The following is a 17,285-nucleotide window of genomic DNA, read 5'->3' as shown; positions in this document are numbered from 1 at the left end:
TGCAATGTGTTTTTCAACATTGTACTTATTTATGTAGTCACTGTGTGTCTAAAATATTTTGGTAGGATAGTAGACACCATATTACATCAGTTAAAATGAAGGTTAGCACTGTTATTAGAAGAAAAGAGAGGAAATTATCCAAGGATGCCACGATCCTCTAAAGCTTTTGAACATGTCAAATGAAGAATCGAAGACAGATAGGTATTGTAGTATATGCCATGTTAGGCCCTGTCTTATCTCTGGAGGTTGTTTGTCAACTGAGGAGGTGCTGAGCTGTTTATCACCAAGCCTCTTGCAGTATCTGGGGGTGCAAGCTGTGCCAATACATTGCACACAGTTTGCGGTAAACAGCACTGCAGTTGCTGGTCCTACTTGTGTCTGTGTGGTCACATGTCCACGTGAGCATCTCACCTGTTTTCCTCCACTGATGGGTACTTGAGTCACTGTTATTGGTGGCCAGTTCAGGTCTGGGCACCAGGTCAACCACCAGTTGCCCTCAAGACTACAATTTGGGCCACAGTGCCTCCCATCGCTGCTAACCATCTTGCACTTCACCAGAACCACAGCTGCTCTGGAAGGTCCTACTTTGCCTTCATGTGGATGACAGCCACTGGATTCTCCTCAGCCACTGGATTCTCCTCAGCCACTGGACTTTCTTCAGCCACTCGACTTTCTTCAGCTACTCTGGTAGGCCCAGTTTCACTCACAAGTTCATGGCCTCCTGGGACAGTGTTGCTACAAATCCATGGCTCCTCTCTGCTGAACTGCTACTGACGATCATGCACTTTATCATAGAGGTCACTTGCTACATACTGTCGTAGGACATTCAGTTGTATTTATTTGGGGAACTTTGCCCTTTAAAGCTGTACTGAATTTAATTCATCATTAATAAACAAACTTTGTCCCTGTAACATGTGCATATCAATCACTATCTCGGTACACCATTCGGTCAAAGATAATTCAAGTGGCAATGATGATTATGGTTTCATGATTCATTGCTCTTCCCTCGTTCGCCATATGCTTCAACTGATGACCACAATACAAGTTTCGTGATACCTGTGACATTTATAGTTTGTGTGAATTCTCAGTGCACCACTTACGTATAGTTTGCTGGCTACGGTGCCAGCTTCTGGTCTCATCTGTCATCCAGCTGCCTCCCCTCTGCTATGCTGAGCTCGATGCTGCCCTGCCACGTTGCATTTTGCATGGGCGATGTAGCCATGGCCAGCCCATGTTCTGTGAGTTGAGGTGCTATCAGGTGTTTGTTTGTGTTTCTTGATGTGTCTTCATTAATTTTTGCTGGAACAAGGCTTTGTTCTTTCTCGCTTGTTTGATTTTGCTAGTATGTTAGTTCGTCTTGATGGGGCAGCATTTTCTTGTCCTTCTGTTACGAGTCTGTATTTGATTCCTATTTCAGCGCGAGTGTATCCAACCATCTACCGGACCAGGAATGTTGATGCCTTACTATAGTGGGACTGTGTCAACCCATTTTTTCCCCCCCCCTCGATATATGTACATGCTTCTCAGCAGAAGTTTTCTCTTCTGCATAGTTTGATCAGTCCATTCATGTGTTGTTCTAATGGACATTCTCTTATTTACTATTGTAAATTTATGAATTTCTCATTTTTCTGTGTTCAGTCAGATTCTCGTTCACTTGCAGTGCATTCTCAATGGGAGCTATCATTGCTGGCAGCCCTCCAGTTCTGGGGTCAGGCAGTTCCTTGTTGCCTTCAGCCCTTCTATTCAGGGGCAGATAAATTCAGGAAATGCTGCAAAGCATCACTCGGCTCTGTTAGGCTCTCCAGTTTTTCCACAGTGTTTGGACAGCGCATCCTGGAGTTGTGCATGTGGCAAGCTGGGCCTCCTGCCATCAAGTGTGATTATGATGTTTTCATGCCATACAGCACTCTGTTCTTATTCCCAGAATTCCACAGACAATGACCCCACTCAATTCGATGATGTTTCCTTCCCTCAGTACACTGTGGAAAGAGGTACATGCCAAATTTATGGGAGCAAAACATGTCCCTCAATACTTGGTAAATATTCAGATTTATGGGGGTAATTTTAATTTGATGAAACAATTACATTTTGTCGAAAACACTTAAGACAGATTTGGGAAGGTTGATCTGTGGGGAAAATGCAAAATTATTCATTATTAATTAAAACTTTCTCTGCTGCTCAATCTACAGCTCTTCAGGCATGTGATCATGTAGGTGACATACCTCTGACCATTGCCCCACATAAAACTTAGAACATGGTCCGGGGAATCATCTTACACACTCCAGATAGATGAGGAGCTCTGGACTAATCTCCAGCAGTGAGGCGTACATTTTATATGATGTGTACAAAAAGGACCCAAGGATAACTGTATGGACAGGGACGCCTTTGAAGGAAATGTCCCCCATAAAAGGATACGACCAAGGTGTACAGGTGTGATTGGGAAACCATCGCCTATGAAGTGCTTCAGATGTTTACGCTTTGGACATACGTTGCCCCTACACTTGGTGGACCCAAAATTCGGCAACTGTGGATTATCACTCCATGAAGGTATCCTTTGTGAATATCCTCCTTTGTGTGTCAACTGCACTGAACACCACCCTCCACATTCGCCAGTTTGCCCAGATTCAAGAAAGAACAAAAGATCCAGGAATACAAATCTATTGGCTGCCTGTCATATGCTGAAGCACAGAAGGGATTAAATGCTTACACCTTGTGGATATGATGATTAAGTTCCCCAAGATCATGACCATTGCTGCCCCCTCTCCCCAACCTTCCCCAAACTAAATCTTGCACCACCCTTCTCTGCTGTGGTTCCTGCAGTAACTTCTTTGGGAACCACTTCCTGCACCTAGCCAGAGAAGCATTCTCCTACTTTGGCATCTACCAGTGACAGGGCTCCTTCTCCCTGGCAACCCCCAGACTGGAGGCCCAAAGCGAAACAATGGCTTCTGGTGCCCCTGTAGACACCAGATTCCCCCCCCCCCCCCCCCCCCCCCATGCAGATACTGAGCCTATGTTTGTGGATGTGGTTCCATCCCCATTTGGTGACAGGCAGTGATCCTGCATTGTGAACAGTCCTCCTAGCCCTGTCACACCTAACCTGGCGACCAGTCACATGGTAATTCATTGGAATTGTAATGGGTGCTACTGTTCTGTCGTCTTCTGCAGTTTACATTGCTTTACAAGTAACAAACTTCACTGATGACCATTCTCCAACAGTCAGTATCTGTTGTATGTTGTGTTGGAACTGTGCTGGTCCAAAGAGGGCATCTGGAAGGGTCTGTACTATGGTTCATAAAGATGTAGTCAGTGAATGATTCCTCTTTTTGCCTCGTTGGAGGCAGTGGTGAAGGGGGTGTAAATGACCTCAGCAATTACCATTTGCTGTGTTCATCTACCTCCAAGCAGGCCACTTACATTGAATTGACCACATTAATTCAACAATCCCCCCCACCCTTTTTCTCCTGATTGGGACTTCAACACACACCACACCCGGTGGGGAAATACCATTTCTTCAGACAGCAACCTTCCAATTGGCCAGCTTCTTACAGACCATGATCTGTTGCTCCTAAGTTCAGGTTCTTCTATCCCCGTCAGTGGTGCCCATCACATCTTTTCAGCTATTGATGTCTTCCCTTAATCTTGTCACTTCACTACATTGGTCATTACGTGATGACCCTTGTTGCAGTGACCACTTTCCCGTAATCATGTTGTTTCCATTCCATTGCTGGACCAACTGACTACCATGTTGTGCACTTCACAGAGTAAACTGGTCTTTGTATGCCTCTGCTGTTACATTTGCCAACTCTGTTGGATTGTATTGATGAGGTTGTGCAAGACATCTCAGATGCGGTCATCCACACTGCTGTAACTGCTATTCTCATTTTTAATGTCTCCCTCCTCCTCCTACTCCTCCTCCTCCCGCCCCCCCCCCCCCCCCCCACACACACACACCCACCACAATGGTTGGTTGGTGCCATGGAGATTTCATTAGCTATTGTGGATTCCCGATGAGCCCTGCTGTGATTCAAACAACATCCTCCGCCAATAAATCATAGTACTTGTAAGTGACTTCGTGCTAAGGCTTGCTGTCTAATCAAACACAATAAGAAGGAATGCTGGGAGTGCTGCGTCTCCTCCCAGGGGATGTATGCCCCCTTCATCTCAGGTGTGGGCCAAGCTCTGTGGTCTTATGAGCCACGAACGATCAACATTTGTTCTGGTTCTTGTCCCATAGGGTGGCCTTTGTGCCAGCTCATTGGCTTTTGTGGAACATCTTGTGACCCACTTTGTTACAGCAGTGGCATAGTTTTTCTATCTGGCCTCCTTTCTACTGCAGAAAGCCCTTACCTCATCCCATGACACAAGCCCCAGGATCCAACACCTGGATATTCCCCAAAAGCACTACCTCCTCAGGCTCTTCAGTTACCATTGGCTCAAAGATGCCTTCCCTTTGTAGTGATGAGATAGCATAATTGTCCCAATCTTTAATGCAGGCAAGAACCAAATGTCTCTCAACAGTTATTGGCTGATTAGCCTGACCAATGTACTCTGTAAGCCCCTCGGAAGAATAGTTGCCCGCAGATTATGCTGGGTTCTCGAATATTGGGGCCTAGTGTCCTCCTATCAGTGTGGTTTCCAGGAGAGACAATCCACAACCAAGCATATGCTTAGGTTGGAAACAGCAATCCAACAAGCTTTTTCTAAATACTGACACCTTCTCTCAGTCTTCTTTGATCTGCAAAGGTGTAAGATATTGTTTGGTGTCATCACATTTTATTCAACCTCCATGAATGGGGCTTTTGAGGCCTCGTACCAATTGTTATTCATTAGTTTTTATCCCACTTGTTGTTCCAACATGGAGTCAGCACTTCAATGTGTTCCTCATGGGTCTGGAGAACGGCATTCCAAAGGGCTCCGTATTGTGTTATTGTCTTCCTCATGCCATCAGTAGGCTAGTGACCTCTGTTGGGCTGCTGGTCACCCCTGCGTTGCGTGTCATTTATTTTTGCATTTGGTACAGCTCCCACTCGATAGCCTGTGCTGAATGCCAGCTCCAAAATGCCATCTGGCACGCCTCTCTTGAGCTCTTTCCCATGGTTTCAGATTCCCCCCCTACAAAAATACAGGTCATTTCTGCCATTGTAACAAGGTCCATCCTATTCTGGAACTCTTCTTAGGTACCCAACCCCTGAACATTGTACTGCAGTTACTTTTCTTGGACCTCCTTTTTGATAAAAAGCTGGTTGGTTGGTTTTTTTTGGGGGAAGAGACCAAACAGCGAGGTCATCGGTCTCATCGGATTAGGGAAGGTCAGGGAAGGAAGTCGGCCGTGCCCTTTCAGAGGAACCATCCCAGCATTTGCCTGGAGCGATTTAGGGAAATCACGGAAAACCTAAATCAGGATGACCGGACGCGGGATTGAACCGTCGTCCTCCCGAATGCGAGTCCAGTGTGCTAACCACTGCGCCACCTCGCTCGGTCGGTTTTGTCCTGATTGAACTACAGTTGCCAAGTTTATAGCATGGCAGCTCCTCCAGCTTTGAAACTGTTAGACCCAGTCCATTTGGCAATTCCCTGATTATCTGATGTCACATTCTCTTCACATACAAGGGGTGTTATCTTCCCGATTACCTGCCCTCGAATGGGCTTACCAGTTGGAATGCAACTTGCTTCCTTCTGCCAAGTTCTCCATCTCCTCTCCCTGGACTGTGCTCCCTGTGTTTGTTTGTGTACTCCCCCTTGGATGGTGTCCAGACCATGGATTTGGACCGATCTCTTCCAAGGTCCTAAAGTCTTAGGTGCCCCTATGACCTTTCGGAGTCTGTTACATCCTGTTCTTCAAGAGTTCCAGTATGCTACCATGTTTTACACCAATGGCTTTAAAACTGTGTGTCAGACAGGATATGTTCATACATCTCCTGCCAGTATGGAATGCCATTTGCTGCAAGGAATGTGAGGTGTGTGTATGGCAGAACTGTCAATTGTTAGCAGAGCCCTCCATTTTATTAATGGGCCTCCATTGATGGTGTTTTAATATGTTTTGTTTCAATGACAAGTCTCCAGGCTACTGACAGATCTATTCTTGTCACCGTTTGGTCTCCCACTATTCATGGCCTTGTTGACCTTCATTATGCTACCTGTTCAGTCTTCTTTCTCTGGGTCCCAAGTCATGTGGGTATCCTGGGGAATGAAATGGCCAACCATTTGGCTCCTTGTTCACTTTGCCACCCCAAGGTGCGGATTTTTGGGTGCACATGAGTGTGGTTGCATGTGTGATCTCTGCTCACTCAGAAATGGAACAACATCTAGTGGGCTACTTTTCCATCTAATAATTCTGCACTATCAAGGAGACTATTGCAGCATGGTGCTCTTTCTTTCGCTTCTCCTGAAAGGAATCCGCAGTCCTGTGTTGTCTCCGCATCAGTCACTCCAGGTTAACCCATAGTTTTCTTTTTTTGTGTCACAAGCCACCTTCATGTGGTTGTTGAGCCTTACAGACAGTAAAATAAAAAAAATAAACAGTAGCTCATATGTTGGTGGAATGGCCCCCCTTTTTTTTGGCCCTCCATTCTAAGTATAGATTTTGGACTCATTGCCTCCAATATTGGCACACAGTTCAAGTATGGTTGAATTGGTTCTCGGTTATCTCTGTGGAAGTGGTTTTTTCCCTCAGTTATAACATTCTAATCTACCCCCAAAGCAGGGCCAAGGTCGTTGGGAATGGGACATCTCCTGCTTTATGTCCTCTCTGCCACACTCGGTCATTTATTCTGGGTGTCACAATTTGTTGAACAGTGGGCACTCCTGACTGTAATGGATCAAGGGTGCAACAGCTGTTGGTATCACATGCAGAGCTCCAGGGACACCTACCACTGTCTTCTCTATTTCCTTCATCTTACTTTTATTATTGACTGTACAACAGACGTCCATTACATTTTTAGCATTCTCTTTTTTACTTTTATGAATCTCCCAACTAGATCAGAACATGTTCTTGGTGGATGTGTCTATTTCCAGATGCACCACTCATGAATCAAGGGACTAATGATCTTGTTGTTTGGTGCTTACGACCCCTCCCCCCCTCCCCATCCCCCCCCCCCCCCAACCCAAAAAAAAAAAAAAAAAAAAAAAAAATCGCCAATCAACCAACTGCTTTTTCACCACCTGTCATGGCCAGCCATCCCTACTGCAACTAGTCCTCTGGACCCCATCCCTGGCTGTTGCGGTGTTCTGTGCAGCCTCATCCCGTCATCACCAGCCTTCACGATCCCTTGCCCTGCCTTCATTGCCACTGCTGCCATTGTTGTGGCCACCACTGCAGCTGACCATGTAGCATTCTCTGCAGTCATTGCTGGCCCTTTCGACACCATTTTTGGTGTCACCTCCTCTGCAACCATGCTTTCGTCCAGCCAGCCATCCCTGCTGCCAATGCTGACGCTGTTGTGTGCTCTTCTGAGCCTGGATTGCACTTTGTTGGACACTTAACCACCAGCGCTACCTTTTCACTGCCTACAGTGACCAGTTGTTGTCCCCTACACAGATGCAGTGCACTTCTTTCATCAGGTCAAATTTTTGGTTCATTGACTGATTGTCCCGATGTTTTGTTCCAATCTTCTCTGGTGGCTGCTAAGTGCCGCCTCCTGTTGGTGCTGTGATTATCTGAGACAGTTGCACTATCACCCGTAAGGGGGTAGGAATGTAATACTTGCTGGGCGGGGCTCCTGCACGTTCAGCTACCACGCTTGTGGAGATGCTTAGTAGGCCAGGTAAAGGCCGTGGATTAACTCTGGAGGTTGTTTACTGCCAAGCCTGCCAAAGAGTCAGGGGCTGTAAGCCAAACCAGTATGTGGTGCATAGGTCACACTAAGCACTGCCACAATTGTAAGCACTTACAAGCAGTCACATGAAACTGCACCTGTATTCCTCCACTGATGGGTGCTTAGGCTGCTGCGTGGCTCATTGATGGCCATTTCAGCTCTAGGCTGACCAACAACTGCCATAACCAAGGCTTTGGACTGCAATGCCTGCCGCTGTTCGTGTCTGGCATACAGAGCCGTCTTGAACCTTTGCCATGATCTTAGCCGTTGGGCACCCTTGTGCCCCTCTAGAAGGCCCCTTTCACTTTCACCTGGATCGCAGCTATTAGACTGCTGCCAGCCACTTTGGAAGGCTCTGCTCCATCGGACCACCTCTTCAGTCGCCCATGAGCTCATTGGGACTGTTGCTATTTATTCATGGCATCTCCCTGATCATCACTACTGCTGACTGTCATGGATTTCATCACAGTAGCCACTCGCTACGCATTGTCATACGAGAAAATTTGGTTCCACTCATCTGCGGATGACCTTCGTCATGTAAAACTGTACCTCAGACATTACTAAAAATAACAAGATGCTGGAAATAATGCCGTATGAGACATAGCGTTGCTCAGTAAGTAATCGAGAGATGCGTTGCAGGGGTTATTAGAAGATACAAGAGGAAAAGGAAATAGACTGTGGAACAGGTAAGTGGGAAATGTAATTTAGACTGCAGTCAAAATGAAATGGAGATTGGCAGGTAATGTTGTCAGGTGATATGTGAGCCAAAGGGGTTCTTTGCTGGATTTCAAGGTATAAGAAAGACAGACGTTATTACGTAATGGAATGTAGGTAGATGACATCAGAAAATGTGTTAGGAGCAAAATGCATATTGATAGTTAAAGAGGATGTCTTAAAATTTAAAGATGATGATGCACAATAGGCAATCAATTTTGTCCCCTGGCTATAACTATGTAATCGATTCTGGGATTCCCGAGTTTAACTTTAGTTGATAGTGGTTTCTGTACTGGGAACTTTGCAATCACTATAAACTCCATAATCTTAAATCATGTTTTAGTTAATTGTTGTGTTGCACTCCTTATACAGACACAAGAAATATGTTGGAGTAAATGAAACCACACTCACCCAGTAGGAGAGGTAATAAGTTGGTCATCGACAGGCTAGTTTTTGGAGGAAATCCTTTACAGACTTGCACGTTCTCTCTCTCTCTCTCTCTCTCTCTCTCTCTCTCTCTCTCTCTCTCTCTCTCTCTCTCTCACACACACACACACACACACACACACACACACACACACACACACACACATTGTGCTTATGCCAGCTGGACACACAGTCCTGATAATGGTACACAGTTGTGCATTTCTATGTGTATTTGTATTCTAGAGCACATCAAAGGATTTCTTCCAAAAACTAGCAGAGTTTTCATTCTCTTTTGTGTGTGCCTCTCAATGATTCAACACTTCTGCTATTCAGTGAGTGGTCTCCTTTACCCATAAGTATTTACATTCTGGCATAACTTTCCCACACATTTGTACAGACACAGACGTATTAAAAAAAACTTCCTGTTGCAGCATGACTGGAATATGGTAATGCTTCAGAGTGAAGATTTCATGAATGCAGCAGCAGCTGCAGCAACGAAGAGTGGTGCTCCAGAATTTTCGAAGCTATAAATTATATAAATTTGTAACTGTCTTCTTAATTTAAAGAATGTTTTTATAATTACTTTTGTACATGTTTTTGCATAATACAATGTATTTTGAAATCATCGCTAATTTAATTTCCTCTTTTCGACAGATATACTTCCTTTTTGAAGTGTACCTTATTTCGCGTGCACATTTTCAACATTATCCGTTAAGCTGCACACACTTGTGCCATCAATTTGGCAAATTCTGTTGAGTCTCGCACTCACCAAAGGTCACCTTCTCACACTTTCTGGATGTGTGTGAAATTAAGTCTGTACAGAGATTTCTTGATAGCCCCAAATAGGTGGTAGCCATAAGGAGCCAATTCAGGAGAATATGGTTGGTGTGGCAGTACCTGGGAGCCTATCTCAGTGATGACAGCTGTAGTTATGTTAAATGTATTGGGACAAGGGTTGTCGTGTTGCAAGAGCACTCCTTTCACTCATTTTACTGTTTTTTTCTTTGGAACTGCACAGCATGACCTCTGAAGAGTCTCCATGTATGCTGTATTGTTAATGGTAGTCCCTAGTACCACCCAGTCAATGAATAGGATTCCACCCTTGTCTCAAAAGACTGTGGTCAAGTGTTTTTCCTCTGAAGTTGCTGTGGAGAACTCCTTCAGTGAGGGAGGTGCCTGTATGCTTTCACTGTACTGACTGGGCTTTTGTCTCCAGCTCATGGTAGTGAAGCCAATTCTCATTGACAGCCATGAGTTTGGACATGACGCTTTCTGGATCCTGGCCTTGGTGTTCACTCCATACATCCTTTTGCAGTTGTGTTTGTGCTGTACTCAGAGATCTGGGAACCAACCTGGCAGATGCCATCCCAAGGTTGAGTGGTTAATATACTATGCAGTGCAGAGTGTTTATGGTGATTCCTGTGTCCACCTCCAGTTCTGTGACTGTGATGCACCTATTCTCTTGAATAGGTGCCTTACCACACTTGAAATGTTGTCTGGTGTTACCATAGTCACTTTCCTCCCAGATCTGATTCCTTTCTCCGTTGACGTGTGGACACTTTTCCAGCCATCCACCTAGTTGCACATGGTTATTCATGACAGCGCATACTCTCCACACACTGCTACCAATTGCCTGTGAATATCTGCAATGTTTACATCTGCTTCCAAAGACACTGTGTTTTCCAGTGCTTTCCTTGTTGTTATACTCCATTTTGTCCATTCACGTAATGACAGCAGTTGGGAAAATGGGCTGTACTGTGCAGGGATTACACTTGTAGTGATTTCCCTGCCACTTAGGATAGACCAAAGTACTATATACTTGGAACTGTCATGATGCATTACATGGTGCACCATGAATGATGGGAATAAGTAAAAGTGTAAATCAATAAGGAACACCCCTTGTACCTTACGCAAGTAATTAAAGAATTGGACACTGATTTATGTCATAAGACATCAAACAACAAAACTCTGAAGCTTTAACTCAACAAATAATATGGTAATGAAGTAGCTCAGACAGGATACAATTAAGATTTAACAACTCATTAAATGGAAGAGAGTTTGAGCTGCAGATCATCATCTTTTAAGTCTGACCAACTGCACCTTTCAAAGATTTTGATATACTCATGTGTGATCATTACAGGAAACCACCCTCTAGCTGTAGGCAATTGATGCAGGTTCCCATCTTATGGTGTAATGACAAGCCAGATTTTCTTGTTGTGGTTTACTCCCCTGGTCTTTGGAGGTCATCTTCACCCCAAGGAAGTAGTCCTTACTTCACCCCAAAGAAGCAGCTTTCCCTCTTCCACCAGCTGTGCTGTACCAAATGCTTCCTCCAGCAATGATTTCCCAATGAGATCTTCATCATAACTCTGGCAAGGGACTCTTAAAAAGGTGCTACCAGTGGAGCACCTGGTCCAAGGCTTTTTTTAAAGAAGTGTCCCTCTATCACTTGCCCCTTCCTGTTGGCAATGTTGAGATGCAGATACACATGTAATAAAGGTGTTATGGGTGTATGCAACTAGAACCCCTTCACACATGCACCTACATGTACACAATTTGATAATACTGTATGTGGTACATGATGAAAGGGCCCCAGGATGCCGAAAAATTAAGATTTATTAAAAAAAAAAAAAGAAAGAAAGAAACGCCAAGTGACCAGACAGTTCGGCAAAGACATTATTATGAAAGTGTGGTAAGGTGCAGACAAATGAAAGAAAAAACATTCAATTGTTGTAAAGTTTTTATCTTACACTCTTTCGTATGTAGGACGATGAAGATGTGCGATCTTAGATATGAAGCATTGCGAGCTGTGTGTATCATATGTGTGCATGAATAATATTATACAGAACAACAGTATCAAGTATTTTTTTTATTTATTGAAGTGAAGAGAAGAACATATAAGGAGGATTTTCTTGATTATGACAAGTGCTGGTGTTCTTGGAGTCTGCTGCCTGCAGCTACAATTAAAATGTAAGTGAAGTCAGATGGCCAAAAGATGCAAATAAGCACAGAACATTTTAATAACACCTACAGCTAGAGGGTAGTTATATTCCACAAAAAATATGTCTTCATATGCATAGTCAAGAATATTAAGTAATATTTATTAACCTATTTATTCTTCTTTTATTATAATTGGGGACCTGAGTGTCTTGACTTCAGAGCACCGGTTGTAAGTAGGGTTTGTTAAGTATTGTTATAGTAACAAATTTCTGTGACATTGTTATGAATCATAAAAATTAGTTGCCTGTATTTTCTGTTTGCATGAATCACAATGGGGAGCAAGTACTACAAATTTGGCAAAACTGAGGAGAAAAATTTTGAAAGGAATAAGAATTAGACCCAGGTCACATAAAATTTCAATAGTAAGCCTTTTTGTTTGGCGCAGCAAAGTTGTTTGCATGGTTACGCTTGGTAGCGCCTCATTTGATTTAGATAGAAACCTTTTCCTCATTATTCTCTTCCTTGAATTTTATGTGCAAAAAAATTACAAAAATTTTTCAGTGTGATACATATTGTCAGTAAAACATAAATACACTTCTGGAAATGGAAAAAAGAACACATTGACACCGGTGTGTCAGACCCACCATACTTGCTCCGGACACTGCGAGAGGGCTGTACAAGCAATGATCACACGCACGGCACAGCGGACACACCTGGAACCGCGGTGTTGGCCGTCGAATGGCGCTAGCTGCGCAGCATTTGTGCACCGCCGCCGTCAGTGTCAGCCAGTTTGCCGTGGCATACGGAGCTCCATCGCAGTCTTTAACACTGGTAGCATGCCGCGACAGCGTGGACGTGAACCGTATGTGCAGTTGACGGACTTTGAGCGAGGGCGTATAGTGGGCATGCGGGAGGCCGGGTGGACGTACCGCCGAATTGCTCAACACGTGGGGCGGGAGGTCTCCACAGTACATCGATGTTGTCGCCAGTGGTCGGCGGAAGGTGCACGTGCCCGTCGACCTGGGATCGGACCGCAGCGACGCACGGATGCACGCCAAGACCGTAGGATCCTACGCAGTGCCGTAGGGGACCGCACCGCCACTTCCCAGCAAATTAGGGACACTGTTGCTCCTGGGGTATCAGCGAGGACCATTCGCAACCGTCTCCATGAAGCTGGGCTACAGTCCCGCACACCGTTAGGCCGTCTTCCGCTCACGCCCCAACATCGTGCAGCCCGCCTCCAGTGGTGTCGCGACAGGCGTGAATGGAGGGACGAATGGAGACGTGTCGTCTTCAGCGATGAGAGTCGCTTCTGCCTTGGTGCCAATGATGTTCGTATGCGTGTTTGGCGCCGTGCAGGTGAGCGCCACAATCAGGACTGCATACGACCGAGGCACACAGGGCCAACACCCGGCATCATGGTGTGGGGAGCGATCTCCTACACTGGCCGTACACCACTGGTGATCGTCGAGGGGACACTGAATAGTGCACGGTACATCCAAACCGTCATCGAACCCATCGTTCTACCATTCCTAGACCGGCAAGGGAACTTGCTGTTCCAACAGGACAATGCACGTCCGCATGTATCCCGTGCCACCCAACGTGCTCTAGAAGGTGTAAGTCAACTACCCTGGCCAGCAAGATCTCCGGATCTGTCCCCCATTGAGCATGTTTGGGACTGGATGAAGCGTCGTTTCACGCGGTCTGCACGTCCAGCACGAACGCTGGTCCAACTGAGGCGCCAGGTGGAAATGGCATGGCAAGCCGTTCCACAGGATACATCCAGCATCTCTACGATCGTCTCCATGGGAGAATAGCAGCCTGCATTGCTGCGAAAGGTGGATATACACTGTACTAGTGCCGACATTGTGCATGCTCTGTTGCCTGTGTCTATGTGCCTGTGGTTCTGTCAGTGTGATCATGTGATGTATCTGACCCCAGGAATGTGTCAATAAAGTTTCCCCTTCCTGGGACAATGAATTCACGGTGTTCTTATTTCAATTTCCAGGAATGTAGTTGTGACACAATAGTTTGCATATCATAATAGCTGTAAAACATGCTTTGACATCACATAAATTGCATTTTTCAAGTGTAATGGTTAGCATATGAATTTTTTAACATTTTTGTGAGAATTTTATTTTTTGCATATTCATACAACATGGCCGAAAAATATATGCTTATTGTTTATAACAACAGCAAAAGCGCAATCAGCCAAGATGGCGTAGAATTGCAAGATCAAACAATTGAAGTTCAGGCGCCATGCGTGCCTACTACAGAAAGTTTACGTAGATCAGAGATGAGTGTCGCAGGAGCAACAAATGATAGCGACGCTCCACAGAACCACCACCTTGACTAGACAATGTTTACAATTGATGAGACAATATTACGCATCTCCCATTGTGACATACTGCTTATGAATGAAACATTGGAGAACGATTCCAATATGAATTTTGACAACGCGTTACAAACACCACTTGGTCACAACACAAACATTTAACTTGGTAAGTACAGCTGACAACAATCACAGTGGTACAACTGAAGCACTACTATGGCAGTTATTATTTAACGTAATCGTGAAATTTGATGATACGAAACACAATATGAACACCAATTTCAGTGATATGAAACAAGATGTGAATACCAAAATTGATAGTTTGACACACAATCTGAACACCATCACCCAAGATGTAATTACATTGAAACAAGAAGAAAAAAAAGTATTCAATGATTTGCAAGACATGGTCTCACAAAAATTTTTACACTGAAGTTGATGAAAAATTGATTGATATGAAAACATAGGTAAAGCATGAAGTGCTGTCTAAATTTAACAGTAACATTACGAAGTTACGACAAGAGGCAGATTCCTTTAACAACTATAATGACCTAGTAACACAACAGGTAAAGAAAATCACAGACGCAAACACAAACATTGAAGCCACACAAAACCAATTGTATTCGACAGTAAAAAAGGTAACCACTGTTAACAAACTAAATAAAGACTATGAAGGTGTACCTTTAGCTGTAGAAGAGCTTACTTTAAGAGTAGCAACATTAGAAGTTGGCTCAGCATATGCTAAGAAGGAGAAAGAGAACATCAATGAAAATTTGAGTAATATCATTAGTCCAGCTGAAGCAGGTACATTAGATAAGGGTAATACCATTGCAGAGAAGTTAGTAACAGATTGTAAGCTGTACACAGATGTAGAAGAAAAGGCTATTCAGAAAAAAGAAAATGAAATAGTGAACAAGGTAAACATTAATCGACAAGCTGCAAAAAAAAAAGGATCCGCAATCTTTTAGAAGAAAATATTACTGAATCTCGAAATATGCATGTAAATAATACACAGGCTACAGTGAACAAACCACAAGCCGTTGGTATTTATCCACAAATTGTGACTAGTCCCACAGCAGATACCGGTGACAGTTGTACAGTGCAAAATCTAAACATATCCACAACTCCAATAGCTGAACAATTACTAGTCGGAATTACAGGCAACTACAATAACTACCCAAATACGACCGAAAATGCCGTGTGTCTAACTATTTTTGCAGACGAAGGTTTGCTGAGACCTAGACAGTTTCTTACATTACTACAGAAGGTAAAAGGATGAATCCTGTAGTATTTATCAGTGTTTTTTGTCATTTATTTCCACACAACTGGACGGAAGCACAGAAAATCAGATTTGTCGTGGGATATACGCAAGGTGATGTACTTTTATGAGCAACTGAAGAGGCCGAACATTGCAGCACTTATATCGAATTTGAACGAGCTTTCCTCGACAAACACTAGTCTGAGGCAGTGCAAGAACAACTCAGATGCGAGGTTTTCAACCCTGCACCATTCAATGGCAAATACGATAGTCTACATGGATACTTTGAAAAATACCTGAACAAGTCATGCTACTGAACGAACCCAATATCACAGGTAGATGTGTTAAAAATTTTGATAAGTCATTAACCATTGCACATTAGAGAAAAATTAGTCACAATGCCACATCACGACACAGAATACTTTCTGTCAGTGCTTGATTCTATTGACTTAATCTATGAGGAAAGACCTGCACCCAATGGAGCAACAGAAAATCAGGCACAACAACAACATAGGTATGTAAATCAGTCAGTAAATCATGATCTAAACACACACAAAGGATGGTACACACAACAGCAAAATTACATACCCAGAGATAATGAGTACAGTAATGGGAACAGAAAAACAAAAGATTTAAAGGAAATTTCCAAAACAACTTGGGTAATTTCAATGCACAAGCGAATTACAATTCACCATCACAAGGCACTATGCCGAACATGAACAGGAACAGTCAGCCGCAGCAGTGGCCGAAGCGTGGCAACAATGCAATGCCGTACGCTGTACTGCAGCCGACCTTTGGACAGCAAAATAACTGCACAGAGCTAACGACACAAACTGATGAAGTACCCACACAGTGCAACTGACTGAAATTTCTCCAGGTAACAAAATAAGTCACACTACGACATTGGGAAACACCAACTGGTTGTAGTTAAGCCTCATTCTAGTGACCTCTCAGGGAGTGGGGGCAAGGCAGAACTAAATACATGTTTTATAAGGTTTGACAAACAAGGTGATACCAAGGATGATTTGTATCAGAATGAGTTAGATATAGTGGATAAAGTCAAGGAAGAACAAATACAAGCATTCATTAAGGTGAAAATATTTAACATTGACACACAGTTAATTTTAGATGTAGGTTCAACTACTAACCTAATGACAAATGCATTTTTTTGTGAACTGAAGAAGAGGGGCAACTTCCCAACATTTCCTTTCCATAATTGAAAGGTGCAAACTGCTACAGGCAGTAAGACTAAATTGGTTAAATATCAGGCACTTATTCCATTACAAACTGAACATAACAGTGAAGTTCATATAATCGACAAACTTATAGTTAATTGTTTTATTGCCATGGGAATGTTTAAAATATACAAAACACAGACTGACATAGGTAATACTAAATGTCACTTTTTGGTAAATTAACAGATCTTTTCTATTGATTTAGTCAGAACACCTGATGAAAGTAGCAAAACCAAACCAGAGTCAAGTGTAGTGGTACAGTATTTCTTTCCAGTTGTATATTTCACAAACAGAATTGATACTGAACAAGAAGCAAATACTGGGGTTAGTTACAAAAAGGTAGAGCAGAAACTAATCACAGGTACTAAATGAGATGCAACGACAAGAACTTTCCGACTTGTTATTTAAGTATGCCAAGGTTTTCAGTAAGGAGCCAGGAGTAATCAAAGACAATAAATATAAATTTGAAGTCTATCCACATGAAACATTTTGTGTAATGTCATATCCTATTCCTTGGGCAAAACAAGAGGCAGTAAGGGAACAGATCAACTGTATGATTAAAT

At 43.6% G+C, this 17,285-nt stretch overlaps 1 protein-coding gene across 6 annotated transcripts in view; it reads left to right on the top strand.

Annotated features, from left to right (window-relative positions):
• The window catches only part of LOC124593275 (delta(3,5)-Delta(2,4)-dienoyl-CoA isomerase, mitochondrial), a 64,657-nt gene extending 55,068 nt beyond the window's left edge, over positions 1–9,589 (top strand). For all 6 annotated transcript variants that reach the window (XM_047131917.1, XM_047131913.1, XM_047131916.1 and 3 more), the window contains exon 8: positions 9,389–9,589. In XM_047131917.1, coding sequence (XP_046987873.1) covers positions 9,389–9,487 — 99 coding nt within the window. In that variant the 3' untranslated portion in view covers positions 9,488–9,589. The remainder of the gene's footprint in view (positions 1–9,388) is intronic.
• Positions 9,590–17,285: the final 7,696 nt, after the last annotated feature.

Source organism: Schistocerca americana, chromosome 2, assembly GCF_021461395.2.
Source record: "Schistocerca americana isolate TAMUIC-IGC-003095 chromosome 2, iqSchAmer2.1, whole genome shotgun sequence".
NCBI lineage: Eukaryota > Metazoa > Arthropoda > Insecta > Orthoptera > Acrididae > Schistocerca > Schistocerca americana.
Note: the sequence above shows the minus strand (reverse complement) of the source record. Positions and strands in the feature narration are given on the sequence as shown.